Source organism: Hesperophylax consimilis, chromosome 15, assembly GCF_061612785.1.
Source record: "Hesperophylax consimilis isolate HC1 chromosome 15, BYU_Hcon_1.0, whole genome shotgun sequence".
Lineage (NCBI taxonomy): Eukaryota > Metazoa > Arthropoda > Insecta > Trichoptera > Limnephilidae > Hesperophylax > Hesperophylax consimilis.
The window spans coordinates 37,141,773-37,167,275 of NC_142850.1; the positions used below are offsets into that span (position 1 = coordinate 37,141,773).

At 36.4% G+C, this 25,503-nt stretch overlaps 1 protein-coding gene across 6 annotated transcripts in view; it reads left to right on the forward strand.

Moving 5' to 3' along the window:
* Positions 1–10,645: 10,645 nt before the first annotated feature.
* cic (Putative transcription factor capicua) overlaps positions 10,646–25,503 on the forward strand; it is a 101,888-nt gene continuing 87,030 nt past the window's right edge. For all 6 annotated transcript variants that reach the window (XM_089640528.1, XM_089640532.1, XM_089640531.1 and 3 more), the window contains exons 1-3: positions 10,646–11,159; positions 12,254–12,362; positions 12,710–13,402. In XM_089640528.1, coding sequence (XP_089496654.1) covers positions 12,285–12,362; positions 12,710–13,402 — 771 coding nt within the window. In that variant the 5' untranslated portion in view covers positions 10,646–11,159; positions 12,254–12,284. The remainder of the gene's footprint in view (positions 11,160–12,253; positions 12,363–12,709; positions 13,403–25,503) is intronic.

Sequence of the window (25,503 nt, forward strand, 5' to 3'; positions counted from 1 at the left end):
TCTGATCCAGACTACTTCCCGAGCTGCTGCCGATGCAGCTACGTACTCGGCTTCCGTTGTACTTAGCGTCACCAGTCTTTGACGCTGTGACGACCACGTTACGGCCCCGTTCGCGAGACAGAAAACGTATCCTGTTGTCGACCTTCGCGTTTCTACATCCCCGGCGTAGTCAGCATCCGAGAAACCTATCAATTTTGGTTCACTACCACCGCTTTGATATTCAATACCATAATCAGTTGTGCCTTTTAGATATGCAAATATTCTCTTTACTGCTTGCCAATGCGATGAATTGTGCTCGTTCAAATACTTGCTTACTGCATTTACTGCGAACGCGATGTCTGGCCTCGATACAGCCGCTAGGAAAACCAGAGACCCTACTGCTTCGCGATACGGTACATTTTTAGTTTTATTGTTTTCCACAACTGGAATCAGTGCTGCGTGCGGATCCGCTGGCACGCACACTGTTTTCGCATCCGCCATTCCGAATTTTTCAATTATTTTCTGCGTGTACGCGCTCTGATGAATCATCAGTTTACCTCTCTCTCTATCCCTTTTTATTTGTAAGCCGACAAAAATATTCGAGTCCTCGACTGTTATTTTAAATGTTTCGCTTAGTCGTTGAATAATTTCCTTAAGGGTCTCTATATTGTTCGAGGCTACTAGCCCATCATCGACGAATAGCGCCAGATATACTTTGTTGTTTTTAATCCTTCCAGTAAATACACATTTGTCTGCTTCGCATTCTACGAAGTTGAATTCTTTCAAAAACTTGTTGAATCGTTGATTCCAACATCTTGGGGCTTGTTTGAGCCCGTAGAGAGCCCTCTCGAGCTTGCATGCGACGTTCCTTTTGTCTTCTTTCAGCTTCAGTCCTTCCGGAACTTTCATGAAAATTGTTTCTTCTAGTTTGCCATACAGGAATGCAGTTTGAACGTCAAATTGCATTACTTCAAGATTTTCCGCGGCTATCGTTGCCAGCAAAATTCTCAGCGAGTCATATCTCACCACTGGGGAAAACGTTTCCTTGAAGTCAATCCCCTCTCTTTGCAAGAAGCCCCTTGCGCACAATCGAGCCTTGAAACGATGTGACTTCCCGTCGACATCCGTCTTTACCCGAAACACCCATTTCGAGTCAATTAGTCTCATCTCCGGCGTTTTCTTCACGAGTTCCCACGTACGATTTTCTTCATGTGCTTTAAATTCGAATTTAATAGCACCCGCCCACTGCGCAGCTTCAGTGCTATTCGTCGCTTCTTCGTACGTTAATGGGACTATGTACTCCGCCACATTTGCATTGTGTTGATACCTTCTAGGAGTTTTAATCAGTGCTCGATCTCGCAGGATTCTTCGATCTTCACAGTCTTGATCGTCCTCTTGTTCGTTTTGGTCGTTTTCCTCGTGTTGATACCTTCTAGGAGTTTTAATCAGTGCTCGATCTCGCAGGATTCTTCGATCTTCACAGTCTTGATCGTCCTCTTGTTCGTTTTGGTCGTTTTCTTCGTTGTTGATCACATTGTCGTTCACGTTCTCGTTCTCTCGTGCCTCGTTCTCTCGTTCCTCGGGTCGTGAAAGAATTGTTTCGTATTCCTCCTCCTTCTCGTTTTCTTTCGCCACTGGCGCCCCGATTTTTTCGTTGAACACAACATTTCGAACCACACTGACCTTTTTCTTTTCAGGATCATACACCCGGTAATTCGTCGATTCTTCCGTATATCCGACGAATATCTTTTTGCTCGCTCGTGCATCGAATTTTCGTGTGAATTGTTTGGGAGTGTGCACATACGCGTCTGATCCAAAGATTCGAAGATGTTTCAGATTCGGAGCTTTTCCAATCCACGCTTCGTACGGCGTTACTGCACCACTTGTCCACACTGTTCGGTTGAGAACGTATACGGCACAATTCACTGCTTCCGCCCAAAGGGTTAATGGAAGATTCTTCGCGATTATCATTGTACGAGCACTTTCAACAATCGTCCGATTGTCGCGTTCAGCTTTGCCATTTTGCTCCGGATTGTATGGCGCTGTTGTCTCTCGCTTTATTCCGCATTCTTCGAGGTATTTATCCATCTGGTCATTGCAAAATTCTCGGCCATTGTCGGAGCGAAGAGTTTTCATTTTTCTTCCGAACTTATTTTCGATCATTTTTTCGAAGATCTTGAATTTTTCGTACACCTCGGATTTCGTTTTTATGAAGTACACGTGTCTGTAGCCGGTAGCTTCATCTTTAAATGTCAAAAAATACCTCGATCCTCCGACAGAATTCGTTGACATCGGCCCACAGACATCTGAATGCATTTTCTCGCCTGGCTTTATTTTCTCATTTCGCTCCAGTTTCTTGTTGAAGGGCAGCCTGTGCGATTTCCCAAATTGGCACGGTTCACAGAAGACGTCACTTTTGTCTGAAAATGTTACTCCACTCACGAGCCCCTTTTCTGCTAATTCACGAATCGCTCGTTTCCCGACGTGTCCCAATCGCTCGTGCCACACAGTTAAATTTGTCGTAGCTACGTTAGCTTCTTCTGTGCTTCCTTGTTTCGTGACCTTGAAGAACATGCGATACACGTCATTGTTTTGTTTCATTCCCGTCCCGAGCACTTCACCGTCGCGATCCACAATAACCCGATTATTTTCGAAACGCACTCCGAGTCCCTTCTTTGTACATACTCCGACGGAGAATAAGTTTTTTCTCAATTTCGGAACGTGTAGCACTTTTTCAATTCTCGCATCTTGCCACACTCCATCGATCAATTTTTTAATTCGCACCGTGCCTTCACCAGCGACGTCGCATATCTGATTGTCACCAAGTGATACTGTAGCGCCCGTGTTATCCGGCTTGTAGTCAGTCAGCCAGTCACGTCGGTAGGTTAGATGTTTCGATGCGCCGCTGTCGATCAGCCAGACCTCGCTTTGATCGATCGCCATTACGCCACTCTCCGTCCACGGTATAAGCGCGCTATTTTTCATGCCCGACGCGATCGAGCTGCCTGTCTCTCCTACAAACGCGCAATCACTTGATGTTTCGCCGTCGTCACGTGGCTTCCGCTTATTCCGACACTGACTCGCAATATGTCCCATGCCTTGGCATTTATAACACTGCACTTTCTTCATGTCCTTTTCAGCACTTTTTGTTCCTCGCCCACGACGATTTTTGGCTATTGCAGCCAGCGCTTCCGACGCTTCTTCTTCTTCGCCGCTGAGCCTCGTGTCCTCTCTTATTAGCCGTTCCTGGAGATTATCAAGAGTTTGTCGCGCAGGGTCTACGCTGTCCCACGCCACCTGCAGCGTGCTAAACTTTTTGGTGAGACTCGCGAGTATTTTTGCCATTATCGTAGCGTCTGATACATTCTCACCGACGTCCTTCAGTTGACTCGCCATATTCATCACCCTGGCCACATGCTGAACCGCAGTGTCTGCTTCGCTCATCCGATAAGCGTGAAATCTTTGTAGCAGACCCAGCTTGTTTGACGCGGTTTTCTGCTCGTGAATGAGACACAATTTGTCCCACATCTCTTTCGCAGAGATGCACGACAACACACACACTTGTTGAGCCTCGTCAAGATTTGACAGAATTATGAATTTTGCCGTTGCGTCATCTTTCACGTTTTTCTTCAGCGCGGCCGCATGTCCATCGCCGGCAGCAGGCTTCTCTCTCGTGCCATCGACGACATCGAGAACATCGTTCATCACAAATAGTGCACTCACTTGAGCTTTCCAGCCCTGGAAGTTTGTTCCATCGAAAGGCTTCACACCCTTCACCGAGATGCCGACCGACATCGTGAATTTTATTCACACTTCACGCTCGTTTTCAAACAGTTAGCTCTGACACTAAAACAATGGCCGACTTCCGTTCCGCACCACGTGAGACTTGTCGAATAATTTCACTCGCGTTCTCTTAATTTTTAGTTATACGTTAACTGGGCCCATAACCTGTTTGAGCAGGATTAAGAGAATGGATTGAATTGAATAATAATATCTATTTTAAATGAAAAGTGTTACTTTATTTAGTCTTTACATGAGCTTAATTAAATGCTGTTCGCGAGCGCGCGATTCGATTCAGAATGATTCACATCAATGCACGAGCATTGCCGAGGATTACCGAATCGCGCTCGACCCACACACCTGCACAGTTTCTACCTAACCGTGCATCCACACATTCGCCTACAGAAACATGCAGAACTCAGTTCGCCTTAATAGAAGCCATGAATGCCCTTTGCACATGGCTCACGTTAAATGGTCTTGAACTTTCAATCCAAAAGACTCAGTGTGTCACCTTCTCAAACCGCCATAAAACCCCCCCGTTCAAATTTTATTTAAAAATTCTCCAATCCCCAACGCTTCTGAAGTAAAATTTTTGGGAGTAACATTTGATAGGAAACTTAAATGGTCGTCCCATATTAATAATTTAGTTACTAAATGCGAAAAAAATTTAAATATCATCAGATCATTATCTGGCGTTTGGTGGGGTGCTCACCCTACTTTCATTAAGTTGCTTTACAACGCACTTATTCGAAGCCATCTTGACTATGCCTGCCCACTTTTTAGTACTGCCTCAAAAAATGTACTTGATAAATTAGACAAAATTCAATCTAAATCTTTGCGAATTATAACTGGAGCGATGCAATCGTCACCCATCAATTCCCTTCAAGTAGAATGTTCTGATCCTCCTCTTTATTTAAGGCGTCAACTATTTGCTGACAAATTTGTTCTGAAATGTTTAAATTCTAAATGTCATCAGGTTATCCCCAGCGTCTCGTTGTTCATTGACTCAACCCATTCATCTACAATCAGAGCTTCAACTAAACCTCTTCCTGACATCTGTAAAAATTTTAAGTCTCTCTCAGAGCTTCACATCATCCAAAATGATCTACTTCCCTTATACAAATTAAAATATAGTCACGTCACCCTATCCCCAACAATAATAGAAGGGATCGGAATCTTTAAAAGTCATTCCAATCTCCCGGCCCGAACTGTCAATAATATGTTCAATGACATTATTTCATCTAAATGGCCCAACTTTTCTCTTCTATTTACTGATGGATCCAAATCTCCCGACTCTCCTAACTGTGGTATAGGTATTAACGTTTACCACAATAATTCTAATGACAGAATATTTCATTCAATTTCAAATCAATTTTCAATATTTTCAGCCGAGTGTATTGCAATAATAGAATCTCTCAAATATATAATAAAAAATAATTTTGAACATTCCCTCGTTCTCTCTGACTCCCTCAGTTCCCTCCAAAAACTTAAATCCAGTCCTCTTCTTCATCCTGATGATCACTTTGTATGCCTTATTCGAGAGATGATAGCCTCCATTCAAAGCTCTGGTAAAACTGTAACTCTGATTTGGATTCCTGGACATGTTGGTATCATGGGTAATGATATTGCGGATGCCTTGGCAAAACAAGGAGCGTCCAACCCTGTTGTTACCCTCGTAAACCACATTCCCCTATCTGACATTTTTTCCATCATCAAAGATAGATCCCGCAATGTTTGGTCGGAGTATTGGCACATTGCTAGTCAATCCAAGGGAGCCTGCTATGCCTCAATACAAAGGGCTATTCCATCAAAACCGTGGTTTCAGCAATTCCCTCATTTTTCCAAAAAAGAAATTTCTTCACTCATTCGAATGAGAATCGGACATTGTTCCGTTCCTTCCCATCTTTTTAAAATTCACGTCCTTGACTCCCCAGATTGTACATTCTGTGGTCTAGAAGTGGGAACTTTAGATCACATATTTTTTGGTTGTCCCTCTCTAAACAAATATCCTCTCTTCTATCAAGCCTTATCTAAAATTGCCTCCCCTCCATTCAACATCTCATCTCTTCTAAGTCTGAAATCGACTCCAATTTTCATTATAATTTTGAAATTTGCCCATTTAAATAAAATTAATATTTAAATTCACCTTTCATTTCTCAATAATTTTAAATGATGGCCAAGAACACCCTTGAAGGGTGAAAGCCAGAAATAATAAGAAAAGAAAAAAAAAAAAAAACCTATACCGGTTAGCAGTAAGGATTAACCTTCGATTTGCGAACTCATCTGTATACGCAACTGAAGGGAAACCATTCTTGCTATCCGAGTGCAGTTATAAATTTCTAGTTAACTGTCTCCCCTAAACAAATTGGTGAAAAAAAAATTAAAGGAAAAAAAAAACTTCTGTGACTGGCGCTAAAACTACAAATCTCTTTTTTATAATAAACTAGCTGACGTGTACCCGGCGTTACGTGATTTCTCTACATACTGTAATTGTAATAAGCATGTAATATGTATATAAACGTTTCGAATGAAATTCTCTAAATGATAGTGAAAACCCTATCAAAATCCGTAGCGTAGTTTAGAAGAACTAAGCTCACAAACAGACAGACGCGGAGAGCGACATTGTGAGTGACAGATAGACGTATCGTGTCTTCTCGGTTGGGGCTGTTCTTCCACTTAGGCCCGTGAGGTCCCGGCCTAGAGCCCCAACTTCGGACGGGGGGCCCTGCCAGGGAAATAAGTTCCATATGTCGTCTGTGGGGATGCTGTGAAAATGGTTGGTAAACATTGAGGACAAAGAACTCTGAAAAAAAATCAAGTGGAAAATGTTGTTTGTGTAATGATGGAGGACTTCTCTAGCAGTAGTTTTAAGTCGCGACGCTGGGTGGGAATTCGGTGCATTTGTCCAAAGGTTGTTGTTGTTTTAAAAGTTCCGTATAGAAAAAAATATAGTATATTTATATCTAACAAATTAATTAGTAATTTGTAAACTTAAATGTACAAACTACTAAAATAAAATTAATAGTAAAAAACATAGGCGATTTTTTTCTATGGTGTTCCCAATAGGGGTAGGTATATGATGTATTTTAGTATTGATAAAATATATATAATAAAATACATCACATACCTACCCCTATTGGGAACACATTAGAAAAAAATCGCCTAGGTTTTTTTTATTTTTATTATTTATCAATTTTATTTTAGTAATTTGTACATTTAAGTTTAAAAATTACTAGTTAATTTGTTACATATAAATAAACTATATTTTTTCTTGCTTTATGTGGATCCTACACAACATCTTGAACTTTCCAATTGGGGCAGACTTTAGGTTTTCCGGCAGCGCATTATAGTATTTCATACCTTTTTACAGAATACTATTCTGAGTATTTGCCTTGTCCTCTTTTGGTAGCCTGATTTCATTGCACGTCCTTGTTTTATGTTTGTGTATGTCCTTGTTGTATAAAATTTTATTTAAAAAATATTTGGGTAGCAGGTTGTTTACTATTTTGTGTACAAATATCATCGTGTTCAAGGTCAACATCTGTTTCACCGTTAGCTAATTTAGTTTCTTTAACATTTTATTTACTTTTGAATATATATTTCGTCTAAGTATTGTTCTCGTTGCCCTATTTTGGAAAATTTAAAATTTATTTTCTTCTCGGTCGTTACACAGGAAAAGGATAGTTGAGCAGTAGTTAAAATGTGGAGTAATAATGGAGTTATAAATGGTGATTGCAGTTTTTTCGGACAGTTTTTGGCGAATTCTTCCCAAAAAAGATATCTTTTTGCAATTTTCTTTTGGGTATATTCAGCATGTTTGTTAAAGTTGAGTTTGGAATCTATTATAACTCCTAAGTATTTTATATCGGTAACATTTTCAATAATTTCACGATCAATTTTGATTTTGCTTTCACTGGATATCTTCTTATAACCAATTAGCATACATTTTGTTTTTTTTTGTAATTAATTTGAGCTTATTTATTTTTAGCCATCTTAATACATTATCGAGTTCATTATTTAAAATATGTATTAGTTCTTCATAGTCTCCTCCAATTATATCTATTAGTTTATCATCGGCAAATAGTCGTACTTTGCATTTTGAAAATATTTTCATCATGTCATTAATATAGAGTATGAACAATAGAGGTCCAAGGACTGATTCCTGTGGTACTCCTAATTTATTTTCCATTGGTTTTAAAAATTGATTATTAATTTTTGTTACCTGTATTCGGTCTTTCAAATACTCTGTTTTTAATTTAGTGGCTACAGTTGAGAAACCAATTTCTAAGCTTTCTTATCAATATTTCTCTCTAATCTACAGTTGACAGTCCAATACGAAATAAGATTTTGGGCCCTTCACGGCTTAAAACGGCCCTGTTCATAACCCCGAGCAGTGCCGGGTACACGTAAGCTTATTTCTAATTTGTTTTGACTACATCTTTGTTTCTTCCCTGTAAGCTCTATAAAAAAATTAAGCTGCCCCCCCTAGCTTTGAGGCTGGCGACGCCCTGTAACCTTCCATCAATTTTCTTCATGACTCAATGTTGTACATACGTGCCCTTTTCACGTTACTACATGTGATATATGGTTCCATGATAACTCAACACAGTGAAAATTCAACACACTTTTCAAAAGTGATATAAAGTCATTAGAAACGATGAAAAGATTTTTTTAACCTAACCTAACCTAACCTACTTAACCCAGTTAATAAAGTTTTTGTTTTATCACTTTCCATGACTTTATATAACTTTTTAAAGATGTGATGAATTATCATTGTGCTGATTTATCCGGTCACCGTGATAGATACAGGAATACATTTCTATAAAAATATATCGTAGAAACGCAAAAAACAAAATCCGCCAAAACATTCAAATTTAAACGAAACGACGGAATTACCCATAAATAAACCAGAATGACCCATGTAAGACAATTTTTATTTGTCTATTGTTTTCAAGTTTAATTTGTAGAACTCCTTTTTAATAAAACTTAAAATTTTTAAGTTTTTCATTTATTTAAGTACCTATTCATTTTACAAAAAACTGTGAACACACCAAAACTTGTTTATAAATAATCTGTAGTTATTTTTAAATGAAAAGATAATATTATTTTATGTATAAAAGAAAAACTTAAAAAATAAATAAATGTATGTAAGATGTTGTTTGAAGTTATGAAGTAACACCAACACAACAATCTACAGTAAACAAAGATGAACATGAGGAAATCAACATACATGAAGATCAGATATAAACACATAAAGATGAAGAAATCAACAAACTTTAAGATGAGATCCAAAAACTTGAAGACGAGGAAATCAGCAAACAATAAGAAGAGATCTACAAACATGAAGATGAGGTCTACAAACATGACGATGGGGAAATCAAAAACATTATGATGGGGTCTCCAAACAAGTAAATGAGATCTACAAACATGAAGATGGGAAAACAACAAACATGAAGGCGAGGAAATCAATATGAAGACGAGTAAATCAAGAAACATGAGTATGGGGTCTACAAACATGAAGATGAGGAAATTATAAAAAAATCCTACAAAATATCCCTCATACTCCACCTGTTCTGAAACCTTAAAAAACGCTGGACAATATCGGCCTTCGTGAATAATTGCCACGTTGCGATAGCGAGGGTGAGAACAGATACATTTGTAATCTAGATAGGTACCTACCTACCTACCGAAAAAAACTACCTTTATTGGATCGCCAATTTAACAAAATATATTTTGCCAGTTTGTCAGGGCGTTGACTATTTGTTAAGCCCTACAAAAAGTCTCCAACAACAACCTACGACTCAAAATAAAGAATGACAAAAAATCCGGTGAATGTGTTCCTCCCACGTAATTTTTGTTATGTAAGTACCTACCTATAATATTATTTGAATGTTCATTTTTCGGTTTGCGTGATTCCAGTCCGACTGGGAAAAAAGCTTTTAGTATTTATTATTTTATTATTACCTATCCGCCTGAAATCAAAAAGTTACATAATAATATAAATATGCAAATTCTTCTTAATAAGGTTCCTGCTAATAGCTTTTCAGACAAAGAACTTCGATATTTTACAGGAAAAGACTTGCGCCCAGCGGCCCAACCCATACAACAAAGATGTCGCTCGCGTGTCTGTCTATAATGTCTGCATGTGTGGGGGACTAGCTATTTGAATACATTTCTCGGTATAGTATTGTAGTAATGTGGGTGTACAGAAGTATTAGTGGTTCTGTAATGCACTCTACCGCTACCACCTCTACCCATCTCGTTTTGTATAGATCTCGTGTCTACCTACCTGTTCTTGTTTTGTTACTAGCCCAGTGCCAGGTTAGGAACCCTCGTTACATTTTTGAAGTGATTTACGTCCCGCTTCTGTTCTGGGCTGAAGCAAGGCGGCAGAGAATGATAACAGGTTCTGTCAACGTAATAAGGTACTGGTGATATTTGGACACGGTAAATTAAATACTTACTAGGAAGTTCAAACAAAGATACTATATGTAAGGCGGGCCCTGTCTTGCGCAGTTTTGAAATGGATCATTATCTCGCGACTCTTTAAGGAAAACTTAACTAAGGAGTATCGTAATACTACATAAGGATGGTACAATTATAAAATATTCATAATTATTGTTATGGTAGTACTTTTCAGTATATTAAAATCAGGGATATTAACATAATATACATATATAATAGTAGTCTGTTTGAAAAGCGCGCCCGCGTCGGCCGATCATTTCCTTGTTCACGTGACCGCCATCGATCCAATCGCAGAGCGCGTCTTTTAGGTCCATTCAACTTCGTCTGTGGCTCTATTCTGCTCTGCTCTATACTCCATAGCGGGGGAAGGGACATTACGCACAGCGGATTGAATGTTCCAACTATAGTCATCTCACTTGTACACACGTATATGTGCGTACCGCATACATGTGAGAGGAACGGGGATACATCGATTTAGGAGAGCTCATGGGCAATGTTGGATTTTTGATGTGGGTGTTCGTGTGTTGCTGGATGTCAAATATTTCATAAAAATGTTGGAGACGTAATTCCTTGGCCAAATATATCAGATACTAGTAAAATCGCTTATAAACGTGGTGTTTGAAACGACGTGTATTTGTGGCGTTGCGGAATAGAAATATGGTCGGAAATAAGGCGAATGTTTATTTACTGTCAGACTCTGGGAGATAGAGATAAGCTTGCTGGAGGGGGGGCTCTGGAAATACTACGATGGTCTGGATAGTAACACTGTTTTACAACTCTGCTCGGGTCGCCGAGGCTTGCGGTGTTGCATATCGATAATTTACATCATCCGTTTCATTTTCTTATAATTACAACACGTCCATATTGCAGTTTGCAGCTCGACTACTTCATTGTGTCCCTTGTGTGTGCATAAAACAATGGAAGCCACTAAATAGGTAGGTTCCTATATTCTCTTTCTCTGTGTACACTATAATGTGCCGTATTAGGAGGAATTAATTGTCTTGTAATGAGTTTGCTACTCAAGGTCTCAGTGCTACTGTTTGAACTAAACTATTTAGATTTCATTTTTACATCTTAAATATGATGCATTTCATGAGAACAATCCAAATTGAGATACACTTTCCTGCTACCTCGACACACATCGCCTTCAAGCGTAATCTGTCAAATTCCGATTGTCATTTGAACATGAAGAACGTCGGAATCAAACTTCTAGCATCTTGTCAACTGGGATTTTACTACTATTATCACAATAAAACAACTCTGGTAATTAATATTGATAATAATTTTAATTCTATCTTGAATTATTTTTTTAAATATTGTATATGTTGACAAGATATAATACACATGTGGTTATCTATTTTATTGTATCATATTTCTTATAAATGTGATAATATAATCATGATGTTGTGTAAAGTGTAATTCTTTTGAGAATTGTATAAATACAATTCTACTAGTTGTGTCTGAACTATCAATTGTACAATCCTCTAAAATATTTAACAACGTGATTATATTTAATAACTGTTATGCATTATCCTCTTAATTTAAAATCACTTGGTTTTTCCACTTGCATTTTAATCCCAGTGCAGAATATGCTGAACACGAGGCGTGTGTATGTTTTAAACATGGCGTAAGTGTGCAAATATCTAACTACGGTACAAATGCAGAATTTAAATGTTCTGTCAAATGTTTCTTTGTCACAATATTGTGTGAGATTCATGGCAAATAAGTTCCAAGTAAACACGAGGTGAAAATACAATGATTCATACCCTTTTGACTTTGGCCTTGAGAACACATTTACGAGGAACAGAGGCATGTAGAATTGACTTAAAAAATATTATTATTATTTAATAACATTGTGAATATCCCATCTACTATCATGACGTCATTGAAATCTGGAGGGTTAAATAAAATCAAACTCATTACTTTATACCCACTATCAATAGGTGAGTTTATCCAATCTGTAGATATTTGCAAGCTGTCATATCAGGAGATTTTGCTTGCCGGTTACAACTTTGTTCTGACGTTTCAGATGATGAAGGAAGAGGAGTAGATTGGAGGGGATGCAGCGCCAGCACGCGGATTGTGACGCGCCTCTGCGGCTACCCTCCAACTATCCTTACCCCGACATTGACCACCAGGTACTTATTTTTCCTTGATACTATAATTGTATTTGCCGCATTATGATCATTACTTGACCTTCAAATGATAGTTCATTCAGTACTAATCTACTTTTGCTGTTTAGCAGGAATATCAAATTCAGAAATGTGGCTTGTAAATTAATTAATTTATAATATGATCATCCTTTCTTAATTGTTTTAAACAGCAATTCAAATTGTTTTATTTTATTTATCCATGTTCTCTATGATTCAATTTGATTCTTTGATATTAGAAAATTCAAGCTATTTCAAATGCCTAAAGAAGAAGACCTTGTTATGAAAGTACTAAACACTAGGTACCAATTGTAATAAGTTTTGTATGTCCACAGATCCCCGCATCGGTCATCAGCAGTGTGGGATCCGTCAGCATTTCAGCGGGAGTGCTGAGCTCTTCCAACTTGCTCGAGTCAGGCTCCAGTATGGCCAACCCGAGCGCTCACCAGGCATTTCAGCGGGCCAACGTGCCGGCCGCCATGTGCAGCAGCCAGCCCCGGGCCAGCGGGCAGACAGTGCCGCCAACACAAGTCACCGTCAGAAAGTTACCAAAAAAGAGAAAATTCGATCCGTCCGAATTGGAAGAAATCGAAAGGAGCTGCGCCAATAACAACGGGTTGGTGACCGTCGCTGCGGAATTCCAACCTCAAAATCAAGTGATTCGGAGATCTGTGTCGCCCGTTCAGAACAACTCGGGGTATCCTTGTGTGGACTTATCCGAGTGGAGTGATTATCGCGTTCTGGCCAAGCAGAGGGGATTGTATCTCCCCGGAGTGATAAAGCAAGCGGATCGCGGTCGTGTGGTGGTAGAGTTAGACGGGCCGGAATCCGAGTCAGTGGTTTACGGTGATATATTCGGTGTGCAAAAGTATGATATAATCGGGGACGCCAGCCCCCCGGTGAACCTGGTGGAGAGAGGTTCCCGCTGTGTTGTGAGGACTACTGACCGTGACAATTCTGTGCAGAATATATTTGTGGAAGGCGTCGTGTTCGACGTTCTCAACACCCCGATAAGGTTTCGCGTAAAGGTAAGCACTTTCACATTTTCTTCATAATAATCCAATCCCCGATAATAATAATTCCGCCGATTGTACATAAAATTTATGTTATTATTATTGCTGCGGTTTATTTTCTCTTTACTACCGTGATAAAAAACAGCTGACCTTAGTGGAAACAACAGATTAAACTAACGGCAGATTAAATTAACAACTTTTAACTAGTATGAGATTTATCTTGATGACCAAATTAGGATGCACTATACATCCAGTACCATTATGATGAGCTGAACTAGAGCAAGTAGTTACTTGCTAGTTTACTGGGATTATTCTCCCTAAAGCCCATTATCTTATATATTAACGCCACACGAGGTCCAGAAGCTGTATGGAGATGCTTTTTAGGAAAGGAAACAGTGAAACCGGGTCTTGAAAAGAACCGTGGGTAGGAACGTAATAAAAAGCTGTTGGTGCCAAAGGGTAATGCTAGTAATGCGATATCTTCCCATTGAATTAAAATCACTTTGAAGTTTTAGAAATCATCGTTAGTTAATCCCTGCACGCCCTTTCAAAGCCACTGCACGGTGGTGTGTTATTGTGTGACTGGCATCTCTCGTGTGCAGGTTAATGAACCGGATGTGAGCTCATTGGCAAAAGTTAGGTTAAAATAGAAACACTCGGGCAGGTTTGATTAAGGCAGATTTCAAATGTGCTCCCAGCTACAATGAAACTGCTCGCCATTATCTCACTGCCTGATGGAAAAGTACATTGCAATTATTGAAATATTCTCCGCCCGACCGTGACTAATAATCCTATAAGAAACGTGTTTTGGCAAATAAAAGATGATCAATATTTTAGCGTAGAATGTAGAGGTGTATATAACATTGTTATTCAAAAAGTATTATAATAATATTATTATTATTTACTTCAGTAAATATAATTTTATCTTTTGTTATTTTCTCTCAGTAGTTTTCGGACAAAGTAGCAATAGTTGATCTAAATTTGGGAGGCGGGTATAGGTAACTATAAAAAGTGATAATTTTGATCCTACTTAATATTTACTAGGTAACGTGTACCCGGCGTTGGCCGACTTTTCTCTACTTTCAATAAATATAATAGGCATGTATTATATATATAAACCTTTCTTTTATAATGATAAACTTTCATTATATTGTGTTGTTACTGTTTGTATTACTCGGAGGAGCAGAGATGTATTCTCTTTACTACTCTCTAACTAACTAACCATCCTCTCTGCCTACCCCTCCGCAGTAGTAGCAAGTAGGCAGAGAAAGTACTTGGTCTTGACACACTTCTATCATTCGTATCATTTGTTACTGTTTGTATTACTCGGAGGAGCAGAGATGTATTCTCTTTACTACTCTCTAACTAACTAACCGTCCTCTCTGCCTACCCCTCCGCAGTAGTAGCTAGTAGGCGGAGAGGATGGACCGCCAAAGTACTTGGTCTTGGCACACTTCTATCATTCGTATCATTTGTTACTGTTTGTATTACTCGGAGGAGCAGAGATGTATTCTCTTTACTACTCTCTAACTAACTAACCATCCTCTCTGCCTACCCCTCCGCAGTAGTAGCAAGTAGGCAGAGAGGACCGCCAAAGTACTTGGTCTTGACACACTTCTATCATTCGTATCATTTCGTCGAGCTGGAGTTAAACCACTTGAATAATAATAATATCAGTCGTACATTGACCACCGAAGAGTGCACATTGAAATAACCAGAGCATGCGCACAAAAGTTAAATTTGCTAAAGTAAGGCAAAGGTTTTCAGCATCCATTATGGGACCTTTCTGAGCAGTTAAGCTAAAATTGAGTGAGATGGCTAAATAATAACACATTTGTAAAAGTGTCTAAACTAAATAGTGTAACAAAATATAACATTTTGGAAACAAGCCTGAACTTTTGTTTACCGGATTTGGTGTTAAGTTTTTTTTTTGCAATTTGCACGCCATTATAAAAAGGTTAATTTATTAACAAATCACCGAAAGTGGGAAGATCAAGTTGATTTGTTCCCCTTTCCCTGATTAGCATGAATCTATTAACTTGTCTATATACCAGCAATTGGCTCTTGTGAAATTGATAGAAGTCGTATAGTAAAGAAAATTACCTGAAAAATGCTCCCATATTCAATAACAAGATTAGGATAACAGATTTTTACCAACCAAAATGTTGGTTTTGCGGGTTTTAAGAGGGTAGCAGAGATAACGATTTTGTCGAAATTTACTAAAATAGTTAAAAAATTGGTCGACTGTGTCGCCTTCGTCGTATTTTGTAGACAATTCCGCCAAAAGCTACTGAACAAGTGGTTAGATCGTACTATCCCGGCATAAACACCCGAGGTCTCCCGATCGACAACAACGAACATTCCCGATGACAAATTAAAAATAGCGTGTTTTATCTTGGCTGTTTATGTAGTAGCTGGCTTTCAATTTTTCCCTACAATGTGGGAATTTTCCCTTGAGATTCCCTAATGTGTTGATAAACATTATATGAACGGCTTTTTAAAAACTGGCGGATATCCACGATTAAAATAACTTGATTTTATAAGTAAACTATGAGCTTTTTACTGGGTTTAACCACTATTATTTATGCTTATTTTAGTTTCCAAATACATAAATGTCGAAAGAGATCTCCAAGTTTTATGTAAATCTGCATCTTCTCCATATGAAATAATTATTAGAGAGGTATTGATTTAATTAACATGTAAACTAAAATTCCCTATAAAATTGTAAGAATTTAGGAAAAAATATTTTTTCCCCAAATATTGGATATATTTCATTTCGATGAAAACACTCGCCAGCGGCCGACTTGCGACTGCTGCTAGGGCTGTTACAACATTGAAATATAAAACACCGTTGAGAATACTTTTATTTATTTAAAAGTTTAGGTTTTTACAGTGAGTAGGCTGTCACAACATTGAAATATAAAACAAAGTTGAGAATACATTTATTTAATTAAAAGTTTTGGTTTTTACAGTGAGTAGGCATATAAAAAAACAGTGTTGTTTGCTTTATCTGGTGTTTCTGATGTGGGAAATTAATTTAAAGGATATGTACAGATTGGAATATTCCAAATAATAGAACTTTTGTGCTATTCTTTTTTTGCCTAGATCGTAATAGTGAAAAAGTCTGGCAGTAAAATGATTTACGAATTTTTGACAATATTTATGTATTTTTATATATGTATTTTTATAACGTCCCGAGAAAACCAATTTTTGGCAGATTGACTAACGGGTCCTTTTTTAAAAAATTCTGATATTAATATTCCATAGATTGTACTACATAAATATATAAAATAAAACATAAAAACAACAATAAAACATTACATAAAGTAGTATTTCAGAACTTAAACCAATACAAACAATTTCTTTCAGCTAGCATGTCTCCAACAATTATGTTGATTCCGTTTATAATTTCAGTAGGTAAAATATTTAAAGAACTAGAAATCTTGTAATTGAATGTTCTTTATTCACATTTATGTGTATGCTGAATTGCTAAGGTACAAGTGATTTGAGCTCTTTCGTGTATTGAATTAATTCGTGTTATTTCACAAATAGATACACGCATTTTTCATATGAACATAAAACTCAGTTCAGTAGTACATTTACCGTACTTTCCACAGTGAAATGTACTTTCCACCAAAAAAAACGATACTTAAAATTGCTTTAGCCATGTTTGATGAACTGATGTAAATAGCTAAGTAATTCCCCACTTTACTCAATAAAATAATACTATACGATAAGATGCATGAATGTAAGTGAAGCTCTCAAGATATGAAATAAACTGTGTACAGTTATTGTAGGGTTTTCCAATTTCAATAGAAACAACAGTTTTTTTCATAAGGAACATAATACAACATAATTTACAGAATGATGATATACCCCATGATGCATACGGTTGTAACTGGTGGCGACAAGTTGAAGAATTTTGTTTTTTTATTTGAAAACATGTCAGCGGGTGGCAAAATGAAAACTACATTTTTAACGTAAAATAATCTCAAGAATTTCTGGGTAAAGTCTTAGGTCTTGATATGGTATTTATTAATAACAGTAGTCTTAATATATTTAAAGTAGTTATATTATAAAGATATTAAAAAAATCATACTTTTTCTTCTTTCTGTTGAGCTGACGGAAAGTTTTGGAATGCCATTTGTTTCCCATATTTATACACTGAAAAAAAAAATAGTAAGCTAATTTTCATTTCTTCAAAAATGGCAAATTCTAAATTAAATTAACAAATATATTCAAAGAATAACTAGGGTTAGATATAATTTAACAATATTTTTCACCTCTAATTAATTTTTCAAGAGAACTTAATTTAACTAAGCAAATCATAAATAATAATAATGGTTATAGACAAAAAATTATTGTCAACACTTAAAACAGTCATATATTTACCCTTTACAAAAAAATATATACATATATTATATTATATAATTATATTTTATTTTCATTTGTTCAATTCACGAAGAGCCAAATTAAATAATCAAATTATTATTATAATTAAACATATATTTGCACAGCCCTATAACACTAGTCACATGAAATACGATACGTCTGTTCTTCTATACTGATGGAAGCAATTATAATACTGCTGTCTCGTTCGTACATATCCACAGCGGGCGCTGGCAAAGATGAGATGAGTTACAATAACTAAGACCTGCTACATATTGTTCAGCTGGAAGGTAGTACATGATAAGGTACAATCATCTCAACAACGTTCGCCTCCACGCTATTCACATTCCTGTTCACCTTTGACACGCTCCCTTCCAATTACATGGACAAATTCTACGTTTTGATTTTATGTCTTCAATATATACGTATATCGAAAATTAACTAATACACTTACGTTTTTTAATACTACTTCACAGAAAACAGCGTCGCGAGACAACCTCTTGTGGCGAACGATGTTCGCGTTATGATTGAATATGTAAAATGCCATCGTTTATATGTGTTTGGGTTTAAATGAATATAGAATATTACCAATTAAATCCTTAAATTAATTTATCAATTAAGATAGTATAAATACTGCTTAATTATACGGTATTTTTTTTTTGTTCAAATTGCTGTTTTTTAATACATAAAATTGACTTCAAAGTAAGTTGATTTACATAGTTTTTCCAAATAATATCACACAGTTATTTAGCTATTATATAAAAATATAAAAATTGGGTCCTATGGGTTGAGATATGTTCTATTACAAAATATTTTTTATATATTTTTGTCATGTTGTATGTAGTAGCAGATGAAAGTAATCTTGAGGTCGATTGGCGATTTATTGAAAACTACTATTTTATAAACTGCTGTAAAGTAAGAAAAATATTTTTTTAGATTATTTATTTTTGACGGGTTGTATATAACATACATGTATCTAAAAAACATACACGATAAATATTTTTTTGAATATGCTGTTACGGACACAAGTGACTTCGAAAATACGAAAAAAACCGCAAAAATAGAAAAAGCCCTCTTGGACTGTTAAGGATTATTTAACCATGATGTTCCGGTCGAATCTGAACATAACTGTAAAATCTACAATTGAACCACTAGCTTCTCTCCTTTCCCTTTCAGTGGACTGGAGGATTATTTCAGTAAATGAATGGATTACATTGAAAACCTTTGCTTTTCCTTGTGTGGCAAACCTAGTGTTTTTTGTTCTGTTCACTATGATTAAATTTTATCTTGAGTACTTGCTCTAACTTTAAATTATGCATTTGCAATTTGCAATAATAAAAGGTCTCGTATATTTTAAATACTCGAGAACTCGGTCATATATGTGTATCCTGCTGTAATACTCCCGGTACTTGTGAATGATGGTTTATTATTTGTTGTTTGGTTATATTTAGTCAAAAGCCTTGAGTATGTGCCCAGACTTGTGGGTTCAATATTACAAAAGTCCTCATCATTGCAAAATCTACAATTACAGCTTCTAATGATGGAATTGAAATATTGGAAGTTCTATAGTCCCACTGTCGAGTTTGAACGCTATTTACAATTTCACAAATATGAGGGGAGTGGGGTCACATAAGGTGTATGCGCAATACCAACCAGATTTGTAGGCACATTAAAAGTAGTCTCTCTCTTCTGCAAACAAGTCACCTTTTTTACAGTAAAATTGTGAACAAATTACCTGGTATTTATTTTTCATTCCTAACCTCATAATAAAGATTGACCGGTTTACAAATATAAGCACTCTTTTGGTTGAAGGGTGAATTGCCTTATACAAAAATAAATATATTCTTGAAAAGCCGTCCTATTTAATGTCAATGTCCTTTTCATTTTACCCTTCTATTTTCTTTTGTCAACAAGGATCCTTTTGTCTTGTGCTCAAAAATTTCTTGAGCGAAGTTATTTTCAAATATCAGCGCCCTTGAGGTGATTTTTGACGAAAATGGCGCTATATAAATTAGCCAATTATTATTATTATCTCCAAGAATGAGGAAAACATTACAGGAATTAGTGTAAAGCTGTTTTCGTAAGATTTTTATCACAGGTTGAGGCGATTGTGCAACTTATTTATAGATCTTTTCCTTGAGTGTATAGTGTAGGGGACATATTCATTGCTATGCCAAATACAATCTGGTTTCTTGAATAAATTTTTAAAATACTGCATGCATACTATTATGGATATCAAAAATACAATGATTTCTTAGCGTTCAGTTAGTTTTCGGGGTGTTTTGCGCGGAACAGGAACAGGTTTGTAATAACATTGATTATATATGTTTTAATCTTACCCACGATGCAGTGTACAAGCACAAACCTTGTTTTTATAAACATTGTCTTTTTGTAAACATTTTTGTTCTCCCCAGCAGTACTCGAAAATCCCTAGATTTGCCCAAAAATGCAAAAGGTCATTAAAAAGTAGGTTTTAAAAATTTATTGTTGAAAATGAGAATATATTTTGTACTCCAAAAAGGGGAACCCAATAAAATAGAAATAGCTATTTCGTTAAAATTAAAATCAATTTAGAAATGAAACTGAAATACTTACTTTCATTGTTATCTAACTGATACAAAGTGTTACTATTTATTAATATAATATACAGGTGAATTTAAAAATTGGTGTTAGTTTGGGTTATTTTAATAATTTATATGTATTTCCTAACCTTCAAACTTTAATGCATCTTTTACCATCTCCCAAGACAAATAGTTTAAATAAATATTTCTTCCAGTAATTAAGTTGAAACCATGTGCTATTTATAATCTGTATTAAGCGTGCAGCCGAATATTATTATTTTTTTTTCTTAAAAGAAAGACAAATATTCCCGGGTTATGAATAACCTGACAATATTTGAAAATCTTCTACTACTATGTACTACAGTAATGTTGTTTGTGTTGTGATGGAGGACTTAGCCAACCGATGAATTGAACACACTAAGCCTGGGTGGGACCCAAACGCGATGCCAACTCAGCCACTGACAGCCAGTCGACAAGTTTATCTAATATAAAACAGTAAAGAGCATTGGATGAGAAGACAGTCTCCTTAAATATTTTATGAATCAAAATGTTTTATAAGTCTCATTTGAATGTAAATATTTAGTTTGAGCATTCCAAATGGGTGATCCAAAGCCATATTTTACACTTATGAGTTCACTTTTCCCACTGTTCCTGAAATGTTTGCAAATGTCTAGATAACATTTTAAAATGGCTGGGTATTACCAAATTCATATACACTCACCACAAGTATCATAACACACATTATAGTATATAGTATAGCTCCTTTGTCTTCAAGGATGTCTTCATTTCGAACTCTGCACAAATGGAACTTGTAAAGATTGATTTCTAAATGGTCCTAGTAAGGATCTATGAGTAGGTACCTATTCTTACAAACATATAGGTGACTAATATTGAAGGACCGGTTAGTAGCCAAGTGAACAAATTAACCTTTGGACTTTGGCACGTTTAGCTAAAATTTCCTTTAAGTTACAAGTTACCTACTTGTTTTTTTGCAAAATGGTGTTGTCTTACCAGATAGTGATATTTAAAAAGATATTTATAAAGATCGTATATATATGTAGTTTCCTAGGATATTTACTTATATGGAGAAATGTTCTCTCTAATAGGAGGATGGAAATGAAACAGACCAATTATAAATGTTCACAGATGGTTGAATTGGAATATACAACTAAGTATTTAGTGAATGTAGACTAAAATATAAAAAGCAATAAAAGCCGAACTAAGTAACAAGTATAAAAAATGGAAGTAGAACAAATTTTATAAACCCATAAAATGAATTATACAAGAATAAATGTGTTTATAAGAATCAGGACGGAAAGAGTGGGAAACAGGATTTCGCGTTGGAGGGAAAGTTGCCGCGCAACTGAAATTAAAAAAATAATAAATTAGCAATTTAAAGATACAGGTACAATTAATTTGATCATCATGATTTTGTGCTATTCACCTAAAATGTGATACAATGAACTTCTGTAACGATAGTAACTAGCAGTGAATATGTCGGCAATATTTGCAAGGTTTTTGTTATACCAATTGCAGTTTCTGTTCATAAATTCATTTTGATTGGAGTTGGTGTTGCATTTGTCAATATAGAAAAGGGTTTTCTGTCTGCTACATGGAAGCGGTGTGAGGACATTTATTTTGTTTACTAACTCCGGGCAGCCAAGTTTTGAGTTAATAATTTTGTAAAGGAGCGTCCGATCAGCGACAAGCCTCCTGTTGAGTAGTTTTGTGATTCAAAAATGTTTCTCGAAAATTCAAATTTGAGCATTGTGGAAACATGTCGTAATATCATTTATATAGATAGAGAAATATCATTTATGTAGAAAATAACTTATCCAGTACCAATGCTATGAGAGTGGCAAGGTACCTTTATATTTCATAAACACATAATTTAAAATTTAATTATATAAAAGACTTACAAACAAAAAAGAATTACTAGGTGGCTTTCTATCACAACTTATGTCAATTGATTAAAAAATAACAACAGTGATTATACTTTAAACAATAGCTACCTTCCATCTATGTACACGTTTACACAAAGAGAAAAGGTGACCTTTGTTTGTTATTACTCCTTTAACACCTACCTTCTCGCTCGTTTTGGCTTCTATAGTTGCCTTTTTCCAAGATTAGTTTATTGTCTTAGTCTGCACAAGATACAATGGGAAAAACATATTGCCTACCGTAGAATTACTCTGGCGCAATGCAATGTGCAGATAATAATATATCGCTGTGACAGCACTTTTATGAAAATGGAACACAATGGAAACTCTGCACTTGTTTGTCTCGCTCGCATCCGTTCAATTAGAACCTGAGGGAGGGAGAAAGACAGACGTGTGATCTCCTTTGTTCTGCCATGGTGCTCGTGATTGACCTTCAAATATATTTCAGACTTCCGCTTTTATGTAGACGCCTAACATAATAATTAATGCTTAGCTAACAAACAATTACACTGCAGGGGTAGGTAGAGAGGATGCACCGCCACATAACACATACATACTCTCAGTTAGTCTGATTCTTGACATGATCTTAATACCTAAAGATACATTACATGGATTCTTTCAACTTGATGACATTTTAGGGAAACTGTTCTTAAGCTCTCTGAGAATGGACGACACGGTTCATCCGAATGAAAAAAGTTTCACGAAGTATGGACGCACCAGGGTGTCCATGAATAAAATTGTAATTATTTTTCTTTACAAAAACTGCTGATTTGCAGTAGCAGCTCGTAAATTTTTAGTGTGCTAAAGTGTTTGAATATGTTTTCGGTGTTGATATTGTTGTAGCCGAAAACATCATAAATTTTTTGTTCCATATTTTCAGAATAAGGAACTTCAGTGAAAAATGTTATTACTAGAGACCGGATTATATGCATTTGCATATTTGCATATGCAAATGCATATTTAGACCCTTTTCAGCGGTAGTTGCATATTTTAGCAAATAATTTGAGATCTTGCATATTTACGCTTGATATCGTTCAGATGCTTCACATAGCGACACTATAGACGTCAGATAGCAAGGCGCGCGCGGCCAGCGAAGCTGAGCGAAGAACTGATAACTGCTCTTACTGATCGCTACAGCCGGCGGCTGGAGCGGGGGGGAACCTCTCTCAACTTCGCCTGCGCTCGCGCCTACTCGGCTTAATTCGGCTAATTGGGGGTGATTTGGTATATTTTTATGGTAATTCAGTGAATTGCGAATTTTGTTTTTGACTGGTCGCACGCGCTGTTCTTTAGAGTTTCGTCTAGTGTTTTGTTTGTTTGCACCAAGTTGTATATTGTAAAAGTGAACCATGCCCCCTTCCAGGATAGCTGAATATCCTGGAATATTTACATACGACGGAAAAGTTTTATACTGCCGAGTTGCGAGAAAAACATTTCTAGCACAAAAAAGTTCCAAATAGACCAGCATGTCAAAACCAGTGTTCATATCGCAGGAATGCAGAAGAAGGGCCCACGACAACAAGTTTTTACAGTGGCAAGTAGCAGTAACAGTGAAGTAACCTCCAAAGGTAAACAACAAAATCACTTTAGCATGGATCTATGTGAAGCATTTCTTGCAAGCAATATCCCTCTATACAAACTGACAAATCCTGCCTTGAAGGATTTTCTCAGAAAATATTGCATAAATCAAAATATACCCGATGAATCTACTTTACGTAAAAATTACATACCATCAATTTATCTACATGTGCTGGAAGAAATACGCAATGAACTCAAGGATAACATCATATGGATTTCAGCTGACGAAACCACCGACACTTGCGGCCGTTACATTGCAAATTTGATTGTTGGTGCATTAAAACTTGAACCTTCACCTTCCTATTTGGTGGCCTGCAGAGAACTTGAAAAGGCAAATCATTCTACGATCGCCAGATTTGTGAATGAGGGTATAAAAAAAATATTTCCTGAATTTTCTGCGGATGAAAATGTGTATGTGTTGCTCTCAGATGCTGCCCCCTATATGATCAAAGCAGGCAAAGCCATCCAAGTATTTTATCCCAATTTGATTCATGTGACGTGTTTTGCTCACGGAATTCACAGACTCGCCGAAGAAGTGAGATCCACGTTTGCGAATGTAAATAACCTGATTTCATCAGCAAAGAAAGTGTTTTTTAAGGCGCCTGCTCGTATAAAGGCCTACAAATAAAAACTGCCAAATATCCCTTTACCTCCTGAGCCAGTAATAACACGTTGGGGTACATGGATCGAAGCTGCGATGTTTTACCATGAACATTTTGAAGCCATCAAGGGTGTTATCAATCAATGACTTCGATAGTGCAGAGGCTTTGGCAGTTTTCCAGTGCAAAGAATCGTTTGACGACACCAGTATTAAAAAAAAACTAGCTATGATTACCACTCATTTCGCCTACATACCTGCAAGTATAAAAACGCTTGAAACTCATGGATTGGCGTTGAATGCATCTATTCAGGTTATGAAGGAAATTTGCCTTATGAATTCCTCGTTGCCAAAGCTATTCCCGAGTAAACTCAAAGAAAAATTTGAAAACATACTGAATAATAACCCAGGGTTTGAACCTTTGTGTCAAATTGATAACTTCATCAACGGGGCAGGTGAAATTTTGCCCGGAACAATAAGTTAAAAAATCGAACCCAAATTTAAATTCTGTCCAGCCACATCAGTAGACGTATTCCTTTTCCGCTTACAAAAATATATTAAGCGATCGTAGACACAATTTGTCTACAGAACATTTAGAACAGTACTTAGTCATATACGTTTTTAAAGGTAAATTCTAAATTTTATTGTTAAATACATTTTATAATTGATATTTTCAAAAATATAATTGTTATCCTTGAGAAAAAAAAGCTTACTAAAATAAAAAAAAATATGTAAAAATACAACTTCCTGTATTATTTCATGTTGCATATTTTGACCCTTTTTATGGATTTTCGTGCATATTTTAGCTATTTTTATTGCATATTTGCATGCATATTTTGGGCTATTTTTGTTGCATATAATCCGGTCTCTAGTTATTACATACTTAAAAAACATACATTCATATAGTTCATTATTATTTTTAATCTATGAAAAAGAATCATTCCCCATATACAGTTAAGCTTGCAAAAACTTACTCTCCGAGAGGTTAATTATTTTTAATAATTTCCACCAATATATTAGATTTCACAAATTCAATCACATCTCTGAAAA